A 21,428-nucleotide genomic window follows, 5' to 3' on the forward strand; every position below is an offset into this window, starting at 1 on the left:
GTTAGATAGCCCACTAGTTATAGGCTATATAACATCACGGCATGTCAAATAGGAGCGGACCATCAATGAAAAATGTTGCAAAAACAGGGAAAAACTATTCTTTTTGAGAGATTCCATTGCGTGCGCTGAATAAACGGTTAAAGTTATGTAAAAAATATGTATGACACAGTTGTTCACCTAAAAACTCTAAAATATATATTATAAAACAAAGTCCGCCGCCGCATCTATCTGCCTATCTCGACGCAATAAACTCAAAAACTATTCAAAAGATTAATCGATAAAATTTTATATAGAGATAGTTTGAGACCCTGGAACGGACATAGGCAGTAGCCTATGTCCGTTCCAGGGTCTCATATTTAATTTTATCAGGATAAAATTCCACATTTTCCTCGGATAAAAAGTATTTTATCCGGGGAAAATGTGGAATTTTATCCTCGATAACTCATTCACGGGGGCGGAGCCGCGAGCAATTATCTTATAAAACTAAAAATCGAGTATATTTCGTAGACTTCTTTAAAAAACTATAACCTAAGGATCATTTTTGCCTAAACTTATAAAAAAATTTAATCACGAAATTTTGTTATTTCAATAAAATACGTGTAAATTTAACCTGTCGATTCATTCGCACATTCCATCCTCCTATTTTACGTTACTAATAAACCTAATGCAAAACTCACAAATCTGGAAGGGCCAGTGTCCGTTCTCATCCTGAGACTGCACCTTGACTTGATGTTGGCCCAGAACGATGACGCCCATCGGCTCGTACCACGGCTCTGGACCTTTCAGGTAGAACAGTAGGTTACCACGCAGACGAAACCACCGGACTGAAGAACCTGAGTGACAAGAAAGGAAACCATAAACCGCGTGCAATAAGGTGGATAATACTAAAACGGGCACGATGAAAAGGAATGGTATGTTAAGTCAATAATCTAGTGTATTAAGATCAAAAATATCTTTTTTTTATACGGACAAAGTGACTTCCCCGCACTTTGCCAGGTGCACTTGATAGCATAAGTGTAAAGACTAGGTTATCAATTAATGAATGCTGATTATCCTTCGCTAAACTATACAATTAAGTCCACCTGTTCGACGGAGATACCAAAGCTGATTCTATATGTGGTTCTTGGTGGATTTCCACCTTGTGTACCTATGGTGGTCATTTATGAACTTCGAGTGGAAAAAAAATGTATAGATTAAAAATAATATAATAATGAAAATACAATCTTATGGCATTACTTCGCCTCCTATCCCAATGGAACGAAACCAGATTGGCCGAAAAGTGGGTGCTCTAGTTGCACCTCTACCTACCCCTTGGAGGAAAATGTCGTGAATGTGTGTATCTAACCAAATAGCGTTGCCAGATATATTCCACCTGAATCCTGGAATACAATAGAAGAAACTAAACTAAACTTTAATGCAGTGCGCAAACGTTCGTACCGGTCGGGAAAGTTACGAACAAAATGTCTGCCGAGGTCTGAAAGTCACACAGTAATATCATAACTACTATTCATTAAAATAGTTGCATATCTGCCGTTAGTTTCAGGTAACATTGTACAACAAATATAATGAAGTTGTAATAACCACGTTTAGGATACATCTTGGTCGATAAATGTGAGTCTGTTGGGTTTTTTAAGTGCACGGCCAAGTGACCTCACCGCTCCTGGTGGTAAGTGGAGTGGGGTCCAATAGAATGTCGACTGACGAGAGAGGATTATCCCTCGACAGTCGAAAGAATCATGCCAGCCTGTTGGAACCTGTTGGATATGCACAGGTTGATCCCGGAACGCGACACACTTACGCGGGACACTATGGCTGGTTTTAACACCAGGGGCCTTATTCTCTATCCCGCACGTTATTTTGACAGTGCGTAACAAGCACGTAACACTACGCGTCATGTTTAGGACTATAGAAATTTGGCTTACAGAATACCATTCCACGCACATTTCTCGAAGATAACATGACACGGCCGCGTTACGCGTTTACACTATCATACAGAATAAGGGCCCTGATGTATTTTAGTCTTGGGTATACCGTAGTATAATCTATCACTGTTTCCTATGACCTATCAGTGTACAAGAAAGGAACATGAATTGGTCGCTCAATCACTATATCTCTATCTACAAGGCGGTTAATATTCGGGGCTAATCAGTCGGAAACATCAAAACAAGAAGTCAGACCATGCCTATGGGTTAGATTAGAAAACATTATTAGAATATTGCTTAGTAATTACGTCGTGTGCCACTTACCACACGTGGCACACACACTGGAAACAGATAAAAGTATCATTCGATAAGCTGGACAGAGGAAGAACTGTTTTCATACGACGCATGCCATTAATTATAGTTTATTATACATAAATAACCATTTGTGACAGTTACCCCCAGGTGGGCCGCTAAACCTTGACGGCTGCTATACAAACGCCATCTATCAACGAGTAGCGAAATCATTTAACGTCAGGCCATTATCAATGCCATTAGCATACGTCACAGCACTGTTATCATTCGCCCTTAGTGTAAACACTTCCACCTCGTATTATAATGTAGTATGCAAGATTTTATGACCTGGAAATTTCCGTCTCATACTTAAAAGGTCTCCATGGTCTAGTTGCAGCGTGGTATATGGGATGGGGACCGAAAGGCCAAAGGTTCGATATTTAGGCCGTGGAACACTGTCGTTTTTCTAACTCGATTTCATCGGCACTATAGAAACCTACCGAGAAGGTTAACGTTAGTTGGGATTAGGCAAAAGTTTATATTTAAAGACTAGGGAATGCCACAGAGAGTTGAAGGACAGTGCATATAAGTTCATGACGATATCCCTCACGAGTTGTGTGGAGACAATAGCAATATCCCCACATGTCACTAATCTTATACCTATTTTGTAATAGAAGGCGAGCCTATCGTCATCATATTATATTGAAGACGACGAATGTAAAAGTAAGTCCTTTTTATAAAAATAACGTACATCGACATGCGCAGCAACGGGGAAAAAGATAATAAACCAATCGTCCATAAAGCGTTTGTCCTTATAAATAAATCGAAGTTACAATATTTTCCCGGCTTACTAGTTACTATGCGCAATTCAAGTCCTTTCCACAATCAATTTACAACATATTTTATATTTGTAATAATAACATAAATTCACATTTAAAGATTGTGCTATAAAGTCCATTATCACATACCACACCATTACACCTAAAAATGCATAATCACTGTAGAATATTGTCCATACAAAACACACTAAAACAGTCCATGTCAAAATCAACCACAGTACTAAGATGCAAAGGCAAAGCTAAATCAATCCCAAAGGTCGGAAGGTTAAGGCATGGCCACACGCAACTGTTCAGTGTCTAGGCGTAGGAAACACCGTGCAAAAAAGGACTATATGAACGCGATTAAACGAGTCAGTCGTCGATGATGCCATGTCGCTTATAAAGAGGCAAACAACTTGAGCGCACTGCCGCGTGGTTGTGGGATTTTTCTGTACGATAGTGTACACTTACAAAAATAATGCCCCCGCCAAGTTGTGATATATGATTTAATCTATTCTCTTTGCTTCTCTCTCTTTAGTCATGGCGTCACGACTGTAAAATTACTCTACAATATAAGTATAAAATAAGAAATACATTGTAAATAACTAAAGTCTTATTGAACCTAACATAGTTGGTTAGAGAAATACGGTCGTGCCACTGACCGGACTCTGCACGTTTGTATATAATTGACTTAAATACCGGAGACTACTCAACACTATCTTGTTATCAACCATTTATTACTCGCATACGTCACGCATCCAACTGAACTAAGTGTTTACACAATCTTAATCAAAATAAGAGGTCACGGGGTAAAACTAGTTTTACATCATGCGCCTTCAAAATATGGTGAAACAAAAGTAAAGGTGTTCTTTAAAAACACAACGTGGTTCCTCTCACGTAGGCTTGCGTATAATCTTCTTAAGTTTACTTTCATGAAAGTGACAACAGTGAGAAAACAGTACACTCTAGGATTTATTGATACAAGGGTTACTATAACTACTTTTTTTTGTCGATATGTAAATTTTAAATAAGAAATTGTACCACGACGAAACTGTAAAATGTAACATTGAACTAGTCATTTATTGATTTTTTATCTCGAATGTGGCGCAATAATTACAATTTTAAGTGTTCCTTATTTCTAACACTATATGGTGAATTTTCGTAAACGCGAATTAGTTGTTCTAAACAAATTTCTTACAAATTCATAATGTAACTGCTACTCAATTAGTGCATGCATGGTCGATAAAATATTGAAAGAAAACTATTTTTTCGGATTTTATTGCGGTTTTTTATTATAAGAGGAGGACTTGGGAGTTGTTCGTCCGAAAAGTTAAAGTTACAATATCTACCTACATTATGCAATTAAACCATGTCGCAATAAAATCCTAAAAATAGTTTTATATCAATGTCTAACGTTCGCGTAAACAGAAGATACCATTACGTCGAAATATTATCGATTACGAGGTGTTCCTCGCGGCTACGCCCCCGGGAAAATCTTTCCCTGCTAATAAAGGTTGTAAATGAATGTAGCGATCCATAGTGCTATCTGTAGGCCAGCGCTACCTATTTAAATAATAGGTAAAAAAAAAATATTTCCTAAGGAAACAAATTAGCGAAAAATACGCATATAATTAATATTTCGTTTGTGTTAAGTCCATTCCGTTTATTAGTGTTATTTACGTTTTTTAGTTAAAATAGAAGCAACATCAATATGTTTACAAGGTATCGTGTGAGTGCAACACTGTTACCGACATGCGTAGCGTTATGTTTCGATTTTTTTTTTAAATAATGAATATAGTTATTTAAAAAAAATATGGCAAACGCCATCTAGCCTGTAGTAGCTATTTCATAGAAATCGTAATTTAATACAAAAGGAAAAAATTCGAACAAAGTTGTGTTAATATGAGTTTTGTATAACAGTAAGACTAAATTAAATGCCATTTTTTTTTCTATTGATGACTTTCCCTAGTCATAATGTGTGAGTTTGGTGACACTGGTTTTCTTTTAAATTGCTGACATGCTATTTCCGTGGTCTTGACTACTGGCTGACACAAGTCTTGTGTTATGGACATTAAGAACCTCAGAACAATAACAAACTATTTTATCCAAGCCAAAAACAGAGATCGCTAAATTTTGTAACTTATTAACAGTTGTTCAGCAGTCAGTCGACTTATTTTTAATACCTATCTAAAATTAAGACTATGCTATTTATATTATGTATTTACTTTATAACAAGTTACGATGGGGTTATCATGTCTGCTAAAGATAAATATCCCTAAATTAAAACCAAGATTTAAAAAAATCTATTTTCCACCCAATCGCATCCAAACCCAAAAAATTTCGGGTTATACACGCACATACACACGTAGGTACAGCAATTACGTAAATGAAACCCCACGGAATGCACGAACATCGATTATATAGGATAGAGCAATATTGACAGTATTTCAAACATTGATAATTAAGATGCGCAGCTCTGCGTGCATAATGCTGTTATCTTGTTGTATTGTTCGCACGCATATACCGTAATGCCGGTGACGTCACTATACAGCTTGAGCATCCCTTATCTCTCTAAACTTGTCTAAGAACCATATGGGGAAGTGAATCTTACCCTTAGTAGCAGGCATTAGTAACAATTATTAAATAAATGTTGGTTAGCACATTGGTAAAAAAAAAGTACTTAGTGAATTACCCCAATTTTAATACGCAAGTTTAAATAACGAACAAGATGCATAAGAACAAGCACACGCACATCACGACGAATGTAAATGATAAAATATTCAAATAAATGCTCATAAACTATACAAAAATAGACAATGTACATGACAATGACGAAAGATGTTATTGTGATAGGCAGCCCATGACGTCCGTACTACGCACGCAGATTAGCACACACATGGCTTATGTGTTGTGGCGTCTGTGCAAATAGTAAGGACTTATCGTGTAAGGTACTCCTACAATCGATAGATAAAATTATACTTAGGTTACATTACGTCACGGTTTCAAGGACACCATAACGTGCAGTGGCGAAGCGTCCATGCAACCAGATTCCTACCGGCTTCCCTTTTAGGCTATTTACCTTTGTCTCAATTTTTGATTTCCAGTTAAATTGGCCGCGATATGTAAACTGAGGCATTTTTTTTTTGCTTCGGGTTACCTTTTGAACAATGTCACCCTTCGCCACTGATAGCGTGTAATTATATTTCTTCTTATCTTCCTATATTAAGAGGACGATCGTGGTACAGTGCTTTGTAATTTAAATGTCTAGGACATGGAATTGATGTCATTTATGGCGATGCCGTCGCTTACACACTCAGGCATCAGGCTAGCGGTACGGCGAGTTTAACTCACAGTTCTCCCCATATTGATAACTTATTTACACACACGAATCACTCACGCCCTTTGTCCCCGAAGGGGTAGCCAGAGGCGTAACTTTTTTTGTTTCGAGGTGGACTTGAAACAATAAGAAAAATAATACATTTTCGATCTTATGTGATTCTAGTACATAGACATGTTGCCTTAATTAGAAAATTATTTCTCCTTGAATGCAGGAAGTTTTTGAAATAGTATGTAAAAAAAAATCAGTAAATTTTATAATCTAGTCATGTAAACTCGAAAAAAATTATGCAGTTAAAAAAATCCGTAAAGATGTTTACCTCAAAATTTTCGAAATATTGGTTCTATCTTTTACGGTCCTTAGAGAGGCCAATTTCCACTCATATTTGAGTAAAAATCACGACTGTAGAACTAATAGTTTAGCCTGCATTATCAAATTTTGGTTAAAAGTTGATTATTTAAAATTTCATCAAAATATAACACAAATCAAAGTAACTTTTAAAGTATGCTACAATTTTGGGCAACATACATTGGAGTTATTATTATAAGATATATTAATTGCTATATTTTTTATCTATAATAACAAATGTTTACCAATAATATTATCTTTCTTTCGTCTTCTTACGATGTAGTTATTCTTACTGAAATGTGGCTGAGTATCAGTATAAATGATCGTGATTTACAAGAGCTTAAAAGCTAGAGGTAGGCAGAGCTGTGCGTCGCAAACTTCATCCCCTGAGACATAAATATTTTTTGCTCATCGTGAGATTAAAAAGATTATTGTGCAACTACCCACTTCTTCCATAAGCTACTGACACATGATCGGCACTGCATATTCTCCTGAGCCCTTCTCGATCTCATGAAAAATTTTAACACAATATCTCAACACACTCAAATTTGAAATAATAGCTGAAATTTAAAATATCTGCAATAACTTAATTAAATTCAATGATATTCAAATAATAAATTTTTTGTGTGCTTTTAAATGAATAAAGTGACTGAAGGTGTGAAGTCACTTCATATTTTTATTATACATTCAACATTAAATTCATTCAAATGATATCAAAAAACAATATTGCATCTTCCCTATTACAAGATATGAATCTTGCATGCATCTCATCACATATTATAAAATGGAAATGTTTACTTTAGCTTGTACATATGGAAAAGCCACTTCAATGTTATAATAATTTACTATAATAAAATGAAAGGTTTCATTCATTTTTTCATGAAAACATTTAAATATTATTTTTTCTACATATTCATTTGAATTTAATATTGAGTTTATTCTTTCATAGCATGTGAATTATTTTTTATTGTTTATGAGAGAGGTACCACCTATATTGATTAACACCGCACCCTCTCTGACCCACTTTTTTATAAGCACATGATCATTGAAGGTTAATGAAATTAGGGTGAGTAAACTAAACTATTATTAAACACTATAAACTATAATTAGTTATTATTTCATTACAATTAATAATATTATTTTTGTATTAAAATAAAATTCCATCATCCATAAAATTCAAAGAATTATGTGTACACTCAATACGTTTTTACATACTAAATTGCTCCTTAGCAATATAAGCTAGCAAACAGCTATCGTTTCTGAGATATATTCCATGTTTTTAACATTTTGTTCCAAATTGCCACTACACTAACATTTTCAGCAAAACTTATATGTTCATTATAAACAATGAGCTCAATACTTATTTTAGATAAATAAACAATGCCACTAACCTTCAGATCTCCGAAAAAATCCATCTTGTTTCTCGCGCACGACAAGGACTCCCTCGCGGTCAAAGTTCTGCGACGTTTGCGACGCCAGAGCTACCAATTCCTGCTTATTGTACCTCATGTTTATTTTATAAGATAGTCTGATATAAAACTATCGTTACTTTTTATTTTCTAGCATATAAACAAAGATCCGACACTTTACGATGTCATTAGTGCTAATTATCGATCATTTTGTCGGTTTGGAGAATGTTTAAATAAGACGGAAGACTTTTTTTGAGACTACAAGAATTTTCTCCTCGATACCACTCGTCATTCTTTTTAAATAATTTACAAAATTATAAAAAACATATTTTTTTATCGCGATATCTCATGCGATTTTCTCTGTCACTGGAAAATTTTGACAACTGACAATATTGCTCTTTTACACTTTATTTTTCTGTGTACCTTCGTATTCTCTTAAGCAAAGGAAATACAAATTACACAGTACAGCTGGTTTTAATTATAAGAATATATTTTACCTTTTTTTTACTTCAATTTAGGATTTTTCTTCAATGTGAAATTATCTAAACGGCTATAATTGCGCTCTAAGAATCGCAATATTTTCTATAATTATACTTATTCATCGATCTAAAAGAAATATCTAGTACCTAGTGAAATGTTTTTTTTAGGCTGGGATTATACTAACATCCGGACTTCCGAATACAGAGATTATATACCTATGCTTCCATGATGAAATGTTTCCATCCCATCTTTCTCAAATGAATAAATCAAGCAATTACTTCTTGTTTCAGTATTTATTATTTGTTTCTACAAAAAATTGCCTGTGAATTGGTTTTCTATAAAATGGTCTATGGTTCTTAAGCCTGATTTATGTAACTATTATCACTTACTGCTTATTATAATGGAAACATATAGAGATAAAATTATTCCCATTCCATTTCCCATTCCCAAATATCACTTTCAGTAGCTTTCAGTGACCGACGGGCATAAACACATACAATGCGACAATAGTGGCTCGATATGTATCAATTTTCAGCCTTCATTAGCCCTATTTAGAATATTTACTGCTCGTCAAATGCTTTTAGTTGGTACTTCCCATATTGCGGCATCAAAGTATTCTGGTAATATAGATATTTCTTCCACATTTTTTGCTTATTACCGCCTAATTCCCTAGATTTAAGAACTAATATAATTCATTGCTTATACAGACGCGCCAGTCAACCGCGTTCAATGTTGTCCCTTACCCATTAGCGTCAATAATTATTGTTACAGTCAATCTGTCTATAAACATCTTTAAACGCTGTTTAAATTCAATACAGGCAACACACTAGCTGTAATGTCATGAATCTTTGTGAATAGCAATTTTTATCAGATGTCACGTGACCACGTCCATAGACAAATCGTCTTTTTTACCTCCACGCCCGGTGCCGGCGGCTCGTGCCCCGTGTGGAAAATTGATTTTTAAGTTATTTAATGTTAAAGTTTTAAAAATGGATACGAGAAAGTTAACGGAAATTTTACGTGCCACCATTGATCCAAATCAACGGCAGCAAGCTGAGGAACAACTATCTCAGGTAATTGCTATCAATGATCCACATGCTCGGTTATAACCCGTCTGATTTGTATGACTTTGTTGAATGTACGAGGACTACGTCGAATGTACAATATTTGACTGTGCGAAGAGCTTCCTGATTTGTTCACGTATCACCTGCCGCGCTGGTGTGGACTTCTGGGACCATGTTTCGCATCAGTATAAGAATTTGTTTTTATTTTATTACGAAGCTGGCCGTTGATCTGGATATGGCTATTTCCGTCCTCGCATATAACATGCGGCAGACGCTGCTGTGCTCACATCGATTCTTAGATATTCTAACCCAAGCATTTGGTAGCAAAATCGTATACGATACCCTAAAAATAGATTGTGTTTCCATTATTTTACGCCAAACACGTGTTGTGTAGACACGGTAATGTCACTTTTGGCTACATTGAAAGGTTATTTTTTGTTGTTGTCTACCCGCTCTTTTTTTCGTATGTTGTCGATGAACCCAACATTATTGTCTACTGTCGTATTTTGAATCGGATGTTTAAAATTATTGTTACTGTTTTTCACTTTCGTGGGAATTTTTTTACGCGGTATAAAATTCTGTTTGGTCAGCAGTTTTCCTGTTGATAGTATTTCGCACAGTTTGCGAAAACAATAGAGGTTTCATGTAATACAAGAACACTGAGTAGTTAGTGTATTGCAACTGTAGATTTCATTGAAAACATAATTCACATTTTTATTAACTACTATGCTATCTTGTCTAATATGTTATTTTTTTTTTTGCCAGCATGAACTTTGCCAAGATCATTACACATGAATTATTTTTACATATATTTCTTAACAGTTACAATACCAAGAGCAATGTTATACAGACAAAAAGAAAAATGTATAAAATAAGATATAAACAAATTTTTTACACAAGTAAAGTATATAATACTTGCATCCTAATTTTGCGCACATATGTATTATTTTTTACAAATAGTGATATTGTTCTTATCAAATATTCCTTATAAATGCTTGAGGTCTAATTTACTCCGAACACCTAGCAGATTGAAAAAGTAAAAGCACAACTAAATTCTGTAGATTCATTATTTACACAAGGATATTCAGTTACTAAAGTGTATTGAGGAATATTAACCAGTATATAAATAAGGACATACATTATTGATCATTTATGTGCACTTCAAGGACCTTGGATATTTAATTAATATGTGACAATTCAAATGTAATACCGGTAACATGCTCTGCATCAGATTAATTATAATTGATATAATAGGTCAATGAATAATGTCTTTGTCAACATATTGTTGGCAAAATAAAAATAAATAAATAAATTGGTTGACAATGGCTTTGATTATGTAATCTTTGTATCCTGAATGATACAAACACAGCTCTCTGCTGATTATTATTGATCCAATTACTTGTCCTTCAAATGAAATATTGATAACATGCAGAAGGCTGACACTTGAGTTGCATTTCTTTTGTTCTATTTTTGAATATTGATTTCTCACCATACTCGTTACTTGGGAATTATTGATGTGCCATAAGCCATTTAACATTTTACCCTTCCAATACTGCCACATTAAAATTATTGATTGTTGAATGATACATTCATTTGTTGTCCAAATGTATGCAGTGTTTCTAGCTGAATATCTCTGTATTACTAATTGAATAAGTAATATTAAAATACTGGTAATTTGGCCTCATATTAATAAATATTTATTAGTGTTTAAACTTGTTGATTTCTATTTGTTGATAGATACAGACAACAAATAAAATTTTACATAGAGTTACATTCATAACATTCATTTACTACTGTACACAGCAGTTAATTACACTTTGTGGATATAAATAAAAAACAGTAGCTACATTAAGTTTTAACAATAATACTAACAGTAAACATAAATTAAATAAATTAAATTAATTTTTAGATCTTAGAAACAAGAAGCATCAAATAAGTGTTTTGATTTGAATATCCCTGGCATTACATTATAAATGTGTTAGATCTATTTAATTAGTATTTATTTGAACATTTTCTAGGGGTAAGGGCTTTGTTCTTTTAAATATAAATATTTCTATAAGTTAGATTAATGATGAATATCTTTAATTTTGAATAAATATTAAACAAAAAATACATGTATTTTTATAAATCAACTGACAAAGCAATACATGTCTCAGGTTGTTTATTTGTCTGCAACAAGTGGCAATGATTGTCCAATCAATAATGTGTTTGCTTTGAATAAATATGTATTGGTCTTTAATTGATTCTCTTTATCACATATTATGTACGCAAGTCTCAATTGAACATTTGATTTCTTTTTACGGCTTAATATCTGTGATAACAACAGCTGGTATAACTTGTAATGCAATATTGTAAACAAAGACTTAATTTATTCAATTTTCTTCTTTCTTACTCATTATTTCCAACATCAATTAACTGTCAAATTGAATAGATTGGTATTAAATCAAGTGCAATTTACTATGAAACCGTGCACACAAAATAAATGCACTAACTTCTAATGTAACAAATTAGATCTATAACAAATTCATCAGGACATACCTAAATCACTATGTAGTTACAATTATTATTTGAAAATTATGGAATACTAACAAGAAATTATATTACAGATCCACAAGATAATAGGGTTCGCGCCGTCGCTCCTGCAAGTGGTGATGTTAAATGAGGTAGCTATACCAGTCCGTCAGGCTGGCGTTGTGTACCTCAAGAACCTAATCACGTCAGGATGGCAGGAAAAGGAGCCAGAGGAGGGCGAGCCAATACCCTTCAGTATCCACGAGCAGGACCGAGCCATGATCAGGGACATAATCGTCGACGCCGTTATACAGGCCCCTGACATAATCAGGGTGCAACTGTGTGTCTGTCTCAAGACCATCATAAAATATGATTTCCCAGAGCGCTGGACGCAGATTGTAGATAAAATTCACATTTACCTCCAGAATCCAGATGCTAATAGTTGGATGGGAGCGCTTCTCTGTCTATACCAGTTGATAAAGAATTACGAGTATCATTTAGCAGAGAAGAGAGTACCGTTGATTGAGGCTATGAATCTACTCCTGCCTATGATGTACAATCTCATAGTGAATTTGCAAGCCGACCATTCTGTTGAATCTGTGCTCATCCAGAAGCAAATACTGAAGTGCTTCTATGGTTTAATCAAAGTAAGTGGATGCATCCTGCGGCTATATTGATCCCTCGCGCATTGAACCGCTCGCAATAATGTTCGGGTCTAGACGGATGAGATAAATTACTTATTTGCTGCACCTAGCTATACCTAACACTTATTAATTACTTACCATTGGTCCCGTGATGGATTGGATCATTTCTTATTTATTACATTCTTGACCTATATATGTCGTTTAAACGCAAATTATGGGCTGAATCTTTTAACCTAAAATATCTTGGAATGATTGGGAATGTAAGTTTCTTAATTCATTTATCATTTATTTGTCATCAGTACATACTACCATTGGACTTGATAAGCCGCGAGACATTTACCAAGTGGATGGAGGTACTCCGGGCGGTCATGGAGCAGCCGGTCCCTGAGCACACGCTGCAAGTGGACATTGACGAGCGACAAGGGCTGCCGTGGTGGAAATGCAAGAAGTGGGCCGTGCACACACTATACAGACTGTTCGAAAGGTACTGTGTGTAGGTACCTGGTGTTTGAGGTGCTGATCAGTGGTAATCCTCATGCGCGTATTGAATATACACACAGCAGATTAGGCAGTTATTTAGTCTAAAAAATATATATACCATGGTGCATAGATTCGCACAGTATCATGTTGAACAAAATTTAAGAAACGATCTTGATTCTTAATAATAATGCAATTGATAGAAAACAATTGCTAAGATGTTAATATGTACAATTAGGTATTAAAGTATATCATTCTACGAGGGTTGGATAGCTGACTATTTATTTTTATTTTACTGGATTTTAATTATAGAAACTTAAATTGACCCCTCTTTATTTACATAGTAGTACTTTAAATTTGGAAGATTTTCTAAATAAATAATTAAGACAGTGATATTGACTCAATGTCCGCTCCGATATTTGGATCTGCTGCTGAGCAGTTAGTGGGAATGATGGTGTATAATTGGTCAATTTAGACTATCCTGTATCATGCTGCTACAGTTACCAGGGTGCAGTGGAGTCACATTGTCCTCATATAAAAAACATAGTAATAATGTTGGTTTCATAAAGGTTCAATCATACCGTTTCACTTTTCGTTCAAACTAACTTCACATGCATCATACATACTACCAAAAAGAAATCCCTATCTTTCATAAGTCATTAAATGAAAACAATTTATTTTTATGTTATTAGATTTAAATTACTTGACCTAAAAATAATTTTCTGCTTACTGAAGGTAACTACAAAGATGAAGCTTTATCTATTTGTGGTATTTTTATTATGTTGTTCAGCGATAATGTTTTACCTCACAGTCCGTTTTAAATTATATTTTTTATACTTCGATTACGTATTGCTTCCTAATGGCCTCATCTTAATTTCATTGGTAAAGGACTTTGAACTTGGAAAATGCAGAGGGGAACTCCTCAAAATCAAATAGGATTTTTTATGACTTTTCTTTGTTGGGTCCAATATACTTTCGTGATACAACCATGGCAAAGATTTAGTATAATTTAACTTCCAGAATATTAAAAATATTGATGTTTGACCTTGAACTTCGAATATGCAGCACGAAATTCCTCAAAATGAAATAGTGTTGAATGATTATTTTTATATTTGGTTGAGTTAGATGAAGTTTATAACAAAACAAAGGCAAAAAAAACAACAAACATATACAAATATCCGATAAAATTTTGCTTAAAATTGTACTTAATCTACATTCATAAACTTGTAAATAGCAAACATTTTTATATCAAAACACCTTAGGTAACAGTTCGGGTTATTTATAATATAAATAAACAAGAATTATCTTTTCATTGCTATTCTTGGACAATTATATGAAACCCCAATAACTTACCATGAAAATACAAAAATCACGATGTAACAAAAGAAACAATTATCCAATTACTTAAACTGAACCCATTCATCATCTCTATTATAAAATTTAATCTCAATACTAACAAGATTTTTTGTAAATTATCGTTTGCTTTAACGGTGAAGGAAATCATCGTGAGGAAACCTGCACATCTGAGAAGTTTTCAATACGAATTTCGAAGGTGTGTGAAGTCTACCAATCCACACTAGGCCAGCGTGGTAGACTAAGGCCTAATCCCTCTCAGTGGTAGAGGAGGCCCGTGCCCAACAGTGGGACAGTATAATACAGGGCAGATATTATTATTTATTAATACTAACAAGCGATCTCATTAACATTAGGCTTACCATCATCGCCGTAATCACATTATACGTAAATTATAAAACAATAACCCAACTCCTTGTTTAGATACGGCAGTCCCGTTAACGCTAGAGAGGAGTACGTGCAGTTCGCTGAGTGGTACCTCACGACGTTCACCGGAGGCATACTGGAGGTTCTGCTGCAAGTGCTAGATCAGTACAGAAACAAGGTCTACATATCGCCAAGGGTTCTGCAGCAGACGATCAGCTATATCGACCAGTGGTGAGTTTTTTTTTGCAAAGCATAAGACATTTTTATTGGTAGGCTGAGGTGTTCATATTTGCCGCATAACAGTGGGGAATGGTGAATATTTTCCAGAAGGGAATCGGACACAATATACACGTACTAATATGCATATATGCGGTCAGCAAATCGTTCTGATGAAGATTATATTCTGAGTAAAGGGAAGCGGGCAGGACTCGGGCTATATCGATACTTTGCCACTGCCACTGCCACGCAATTCATTCCCCATTTAGTTAAATAGTTTTACTTCAGGCTTATATACGAGAGAGATTGATTTGGCAGCCAGATTAAAAAAAAAAAATATGTGTTGGAAATGTTGTCTATAGTTTAAAGATCTGCATGGTGCTGTGTGGCGCGTCAACAAACTTGTTAACAGCACTTACCCTAAATCATCTAAAGTATGGTGAAAAACTCAATAATAATTATTATGCTATGCATGTATTCCAACCCCCTTATTAATAGTCTTTTTTATCTAAGGACGGAGCATTGCTGTGATAACACGTCTGTTTCTCAGTGCTGACGGCATGGCAGCCTTCGCAGTGCTTAGACATAGGGCCGTTGTGATTGGCTAATATTGAGATACAACTTGAATCTAATTGGCTGTCAATAAACAAAGCTGAACAAACAGCAAGCTGTCGGTTAAACAAAGCTGAGAAACAGACTTGTTATCACAGCAATGCTCCGCCGTCCTTAGGTAAGAAACCTCTATGAATTACGGGGTAAGTAATAAGCGGTCGTAAAGGCTGGACGCTTCGTCGACTATTATTGAAGATGTCATCTGCTGGCCCAGTCGAGTCTTATATGAAAAACGATCGTTTCAATACTTTACAGTATTACATACCGAAATGTTTGAGAAAATTCCAAGACATTGGGTTGCAGTGTTATCACTAAACAACGAGCTGTATTGTTGCTTGCTAACAACACGTGACCTGTATGCATGTCCCGATTAGAGATATAATAGACGTTCGTCATACATTAGTATATCAGTCTATAACACGCGGTATAATATTTATACCTGAAAGGGAAGGTGAGAGTGTATCTTGTGCAGGAATCGACGTGGTTGTTAAGGTTTAGTTATTGACAGAGTATATTGTCATGACGAGGTCAGTACTCAGTACGGTATCTGAATAAGTCAATAACATTCTGAAACTTTCTGCTCATATGGACCAATAGTCCTTACGTTCTCTAGTAGAGAAGACCTGTGCTCAGCTCTGATCAGTACCCAAAACAGTGGCCGTAACCAAGATACCTTTCTACAATAGCTAACGTTAATAGAACAGTGAATGTATGGGAATGACATTCCCTATCGATAAATCTTTCGCTAGGACGTCATTATAATGCATAACATTAGCGTTTATAATTTTAAAGTGTTTTCTTTGTTACGGTCACCAGAGCTGATATAATTATATTACTTGATTAATCCCAAGACTTCATCAAGCTCTATGCTGAAGTAAGCTTCTATGTCGAATATCATATACCTAAAATTACAAGACAGAATTTACGATGAGGTCTCTGGAACCATTCATCCGGGTTTTAATATTCTTTCGCTACTACAGATCGTCATTCCTTAGAGATTGTCTTCTTTTAACGGGATCGTTCTGTGAAACAGAGCCGTAGGCAAAATATAGTAACTACTGACTAATAATGCTATATCGACGGAGAATGTCTGTGCTGCAACGAAACTAGGTCACTTTATTACGAGTGTAAGAGATTCAAGAGTAATATTGATAGAAGAGGTTCTCGGGAACTGAAACGAAACAATTTGATTTATTACAAGTGAACATTACAGATGAATTAATATCGGCTTCAATATAATTTTTCTCTGTATAGTAACACTTGATTCATTTTCTAGCAAAAAACGTTAAGTAAAACACCAATAATTATATTCTTACACATAGCGTCAGGTCATTGTATAAGTTATCGCTTTGTAAGCTGCACTGTCGGTTATAAATAATACTTAGGCCGAGGTGTTTTAGCCGTGGTCGGGGGAAATTTAGGGTTCTATCACACTGGTGAATTGTAAGCGAATCCAAAGCGAGGCGCGCTCGTCCAGTGTAATAAGACCGGTAACATTTGACAACGGATGAAACAACACGGGCTTTTCAATGATATAACATTGTAGCCAGTATTACTACACCGCAGTGTCTATATCTGCCCCCAAGCAATAGTGTCTAGTCACTGTTGCGTTCCGGTTTGAAGGACATTGTAGCCAGTATTACTACTGAACATAATAAGACTTAACATCTCATGTCTCATGATGGCGATCGCAGTGGAATACGAAACAATGCTTTGTAATTCAAGGTGTTGGATGGGGTTTCTACTGTTTATGGGCGTTCGTATCGCTCAGCATCAGGCGAACGGTAATATCGTCATTCAAAGAAATAAAAACAAAAACCGTTTTTGTGCATTACCTTAAAAAGCGTGAACCCCACTAAACACATTTCTTACGAATCTCTAATTAAATAATATACTGTCAGTGCTGCTGAGAATAACAGTCGGGAACATCGAAGGACGCGAGCTCGAAATATATCCTCTGAAATTTATGGAGTGTTGGATCTGTGGACAAAAATAGTACATTTACCGCCGATTTCAACAAATGACCAGTCTGATGAAAATAATTCTTTTGTAAGCATATAAAAAAAAACTAGTTTTTGCTCACGGCATTGCCTGCGCGAAATAGTTTTTCGGGGATTAAAGTCCCGCTATATATTATTTTCTCGGGATAATAAGTAGCCTAACACCATCCATTGGTCTCAAATTATCTGCATACCAAAGGACATTGTCGAAAACGGCCCCAGAACCAACAAAGGTGTGACTAGCACCATAATTATTTATGTATTTTTTTATATTATTTGCAAATATGTGTATAAAACGGACAAGCTGCTACATCCAAAATGAATATATAAAAATAAAAATATTGTAACGACTTCAAGTCAAAGTCGCTGACATGTTTACAACTAATTGTGTATAGAGATGTACCGGTTTGACAAAACGATAAATCTAATTACCGATAATTAATTATTGAAACATTTTAATATATTCGATTTGTGAGGCCATATGTTCTTTAATTATTATAATAATATTTAATCGAGCAGTGGATGCGTCTCAAATAAATAAGTAGTTAGTTTTAGGACTAAATTGATTATAGATTAAGTCATCTATGAAAAAGTTTTTTTTTAGTTTTTAATTCATATTGATTTACTTTGTTTATTTAGATTCTATATTAGCGACCTGCCCTGGCTTCGAACAGATAGCAGAGCATAATATATTATGCGAACATTTATTTTTCTGTCGTACAAAATATTTATGAATTATACATATAAAAAGTAGCGTTCTTCTCTGTCCCTCCATCCGGGGGCCTCAAACTCTCTCCATATTAAATTACTATCGGAATCGCCCGTGTGAAAGATTTTCCGGGATAAGGGTTCCGCTAAATATTTTTCCGAATAAAAATAACCCTATATTGAATAAAATCGATTTTTGTATAAATGATCGATATAATCGATCCAGAATCTAGTCGAGTAGTATCCCTAATTCTTACTTCATTTTTCAATGTCACTCACACTTCACTCATTAGAGACAAATAAACTAGACTCTCACTTTCCATATAATATATTATAATTCTCTGACTCTCAAGTCTCACTATATCATTGACGATTCGGCTATTATAAAGACTCTGTGCGATTGATTACTTTCGATTGAACTTTGTGAACTGATGTAACAATTTACCTGGCATTGATAACGGATACGAAATGGAAATTGCTTTTTGCATTAATTGTGGCTCTGCTGGCGGATCCATGGTGTTGGAGAACGAGCAGATTCGCCATTGTATACAACAATGGACAGCGCCTCGTTTGGTAAGCACATTTTTCTTTAATCGTACAATTTTAACTGCCGCCAAACTTCTAGTTCGCTCCTCAGTTCCTGTTCTTGGTAACTGCGTGGAGACAGTGAACAGAGTCTGTATACTGCCTACTACACACTTTAGCATGTGGCTGTGGCAACTTAAGAGCGAACTAGCAAGAATATTGTTGATTAAAAAATGTGTGTCATATGCTTGAAGGTTTCTTACATTTAATTCAGCTGGAAGATTTGAATACATAAATCTGCTTTCCGTGTGACACAATATTAATATATTGCCATTCTAATTTGAGCATAATGTGTTTGTTTGTTTTTTTTCAGGTTGTAGCCCTTGATCTTATATGTACAGCATATTGGACCACGGCCCAAGAGCCTATACATATTTCAGCTGTAACAATGTTTGTAGAAGCTGCGTGCTCTGTAATAGAATGTTGGAACTCCGGACTCGGTGATTGTGATTGGCAAAACTGAATTGATAAATAATACCAGAACAACAACCCTCCTGCACAATACTCAGATAATATTTTATAAAACAATGTAGGTGATGAGGAAATAAATAATATGAACTAAAAATATTTTTTTATTTGTTTAATTTAATCCTACATGTCCTAAGAGTCCACCAAAAGTGTGTAAAATATGCCATGATTCTGATGAAGCGTGAATGCTCAACAGTGCGCCTCTGTCTGTCTCTTCGGGGAATACTTACGTATATATAGAAAATACATAAAATCTGAAGGGTACTCTTAGAGGATGTAAATACTATAATTACATAATTAGGTACCTTTTTACTTATAAAAAAATATATGAATCAAGTCTTAAAATAGCCTGATTTAAGTAAAAAATAATCAGATACCTACATAGTGATGAATCTTTAGGGCTTATATATATATATATATATATATAAGATAGGTACTTATATCAATAAAAAGCATATTTAAAGCGTAAATGATAGGACTATAAATCTACCTTGAACATTGAAAAGCTTTCAATGTTTACTATCAATTATAACCTCAAAATCTCATCGTTTTTTTGGATTATTGCTATATCCCAGCTTGTCCGTTTTATAAATAATATGTCATGAGAATTTATTAATGATTCTAAATATTACAAACATTTTTCCATTGCTGTTGGTTCCAGGGCGAATTATGTATGGGCACAGAACAATGTCCTTTCATCGATATCCGTTTATTTATTTATTTATCGCGCCCAGACGGACAGGAGGTGCTTTGTTTGATAATATGTCTATCGAAAAAAGTAATTGAAATTGTTTATTGAAAAAAGTATTGTTAGCTTTCGCCTAACATTATATGGGTATATATGGGTTGTTTGACGAGTCATCACCGGCCACTATCCAATAACATCCAATGCCAGGGATAACAATTATATGTTAAATAGCCTCCGTCATCTCTACACCACCCCAAGATTGACTGGGAGGGAATGCTCATGGCATTAAGTCCGCCTGTGTACCATGTGTACAAAATGTAAAGTAAAATAAATAGGCAATGGCATGCATTTTATAACACAGAGCGTTGTATCCCTACGAGTCTCATGGAACCTTCACTACACGTGCGTATTTGAGCGATTATTTGCGTTATTAAAACTGGCCGATGCAATATCAACTTTGTACATAAAGATCAGTTGATATCGATTTGCTCCAAGTTGCGAATATTTTGACGAATACGCCAAGTGTAATATCAGCATCAAGGCCCACCTCGAACAAACGGATATAGCAATACGTCTCATATATGACGGGGCCCTGTAACATGCAAAGATTTACGAATAATTTCTTAAGAATCTAATTTCGGTTGTGTTGTCATCTAATAGTGTTGATTGCAAATTAGAATTATGTGTACTGTAGAAGATTTACGGAATCAAAAAATGTTGTGGCACCTTTATAATGAAATTACGAAACTATCCATATAATAAAAAAAAAATAACCAAATCAAGCAAAGACATATTTCAAAATACTATATTTTTTTTGTATCACAAATTTCAAAAATAGCCTCTATAAATACGGATAGCGCATCGTATTATTGGGAGTAGGACCATAAAACGAATGGCCCAAGAAACTTTCAAGAATTACAGAAACAAAATAAATGTCATTTAAACTCAAATGTTTTATGCGTTCCGTAATGGTATGCTAATCGGAATCTTTCAGTTTCTATGCATAAAGTGTTTTATGAATGTTTAGATATCCGTCGGTTTAGTCCGCTGGTCTCCGATCGGCGCATATGATTGACCACTTTGACGTCATTCAGCAAGTCATTTTTGACACGTTTTTTAGATCACACTGCA

The 21,428-nt window shown here is 34.9% G+C and overlaps 2 protein-coding genes across 5 annotated transcripts in view; one reads left to right on the top strand and one right to left on the bottom strand.

The window, feature by feature from the left end:
* Positions 1–8,515, bottom strand: part of LOC115439928 (inositol polyphosphate-4-phosphatase type I A) — a 44,714-nt gene extending 36,199 nt beyond the window's left edge. For 2 of the 3 annotated variants that reach the window (XM_030164007.2, XM_030164006.2), the window contains exons 1-2: positions 8,108–8,515; positions 678–833 (exon numbers count right to left, since the gene is read on the bottom strand). In XM_030164007.2, the coding sequence (XP_030019867.2) occupies positions 678–833; positions 8,108–8,225 (274 nt within the window). In that variant the 5' untranslated portion in view covers positions 8,226–8,515. Of the gene's footprint in view, positions 1–677; positions 834–3,181; positions 3,434–8,107 lie in introns of those variants that run through there. The other variant, XM_030164008.2, reaches the window with a different exon arrangement.
* A 955-nt stretch (positions 8,516–9,470) lies between these two features.
* Positions 9,471–21,428, top strand: part of LOC115439914 (importin-7) — a 33,236-nt gene continuing 21,278 nt past the window's right edge. The window contains exons 1-4 of one of the 2 annotated variants that reach the window (XM_030163982.2): positions 9,471–9,678; positions 12,276–12,827; positions 13,124–13,308; positions 15,078–15,251. In XM_030163982.2, the coding sequence (XP_030019842.1) occupies positions 9,595–9,678; positions 12,276–12,827; positions 13,124–13,308; positions 15,078–15,251 (995 nt within the window). In that variant the 5' untranslated portion in view covers positions 9,471–9,594. The remainder of the gene's footprint in view (positions 9,679–12,275; positions 12,828–13,123; positions 13,309–15,077; positions 15,252–21,428) is intronic. The other variant, XM_030163983.2, reaches the window with a different exon arrangement.

Source organism: Manduca sexta, chromosome 27, assembly GCF_014839805.1.
Source record: "Manduca sexta isolate Smith_Timp_Sample1 chromosome 27, JHU_Msex_v1.0, whole genome shotgun sequence".
NCBI lineage: Eukaryota > Metazoa > Arthropoda > Insecta > Lepidoptera > Sphingidae > Manduca > Manduca sexta.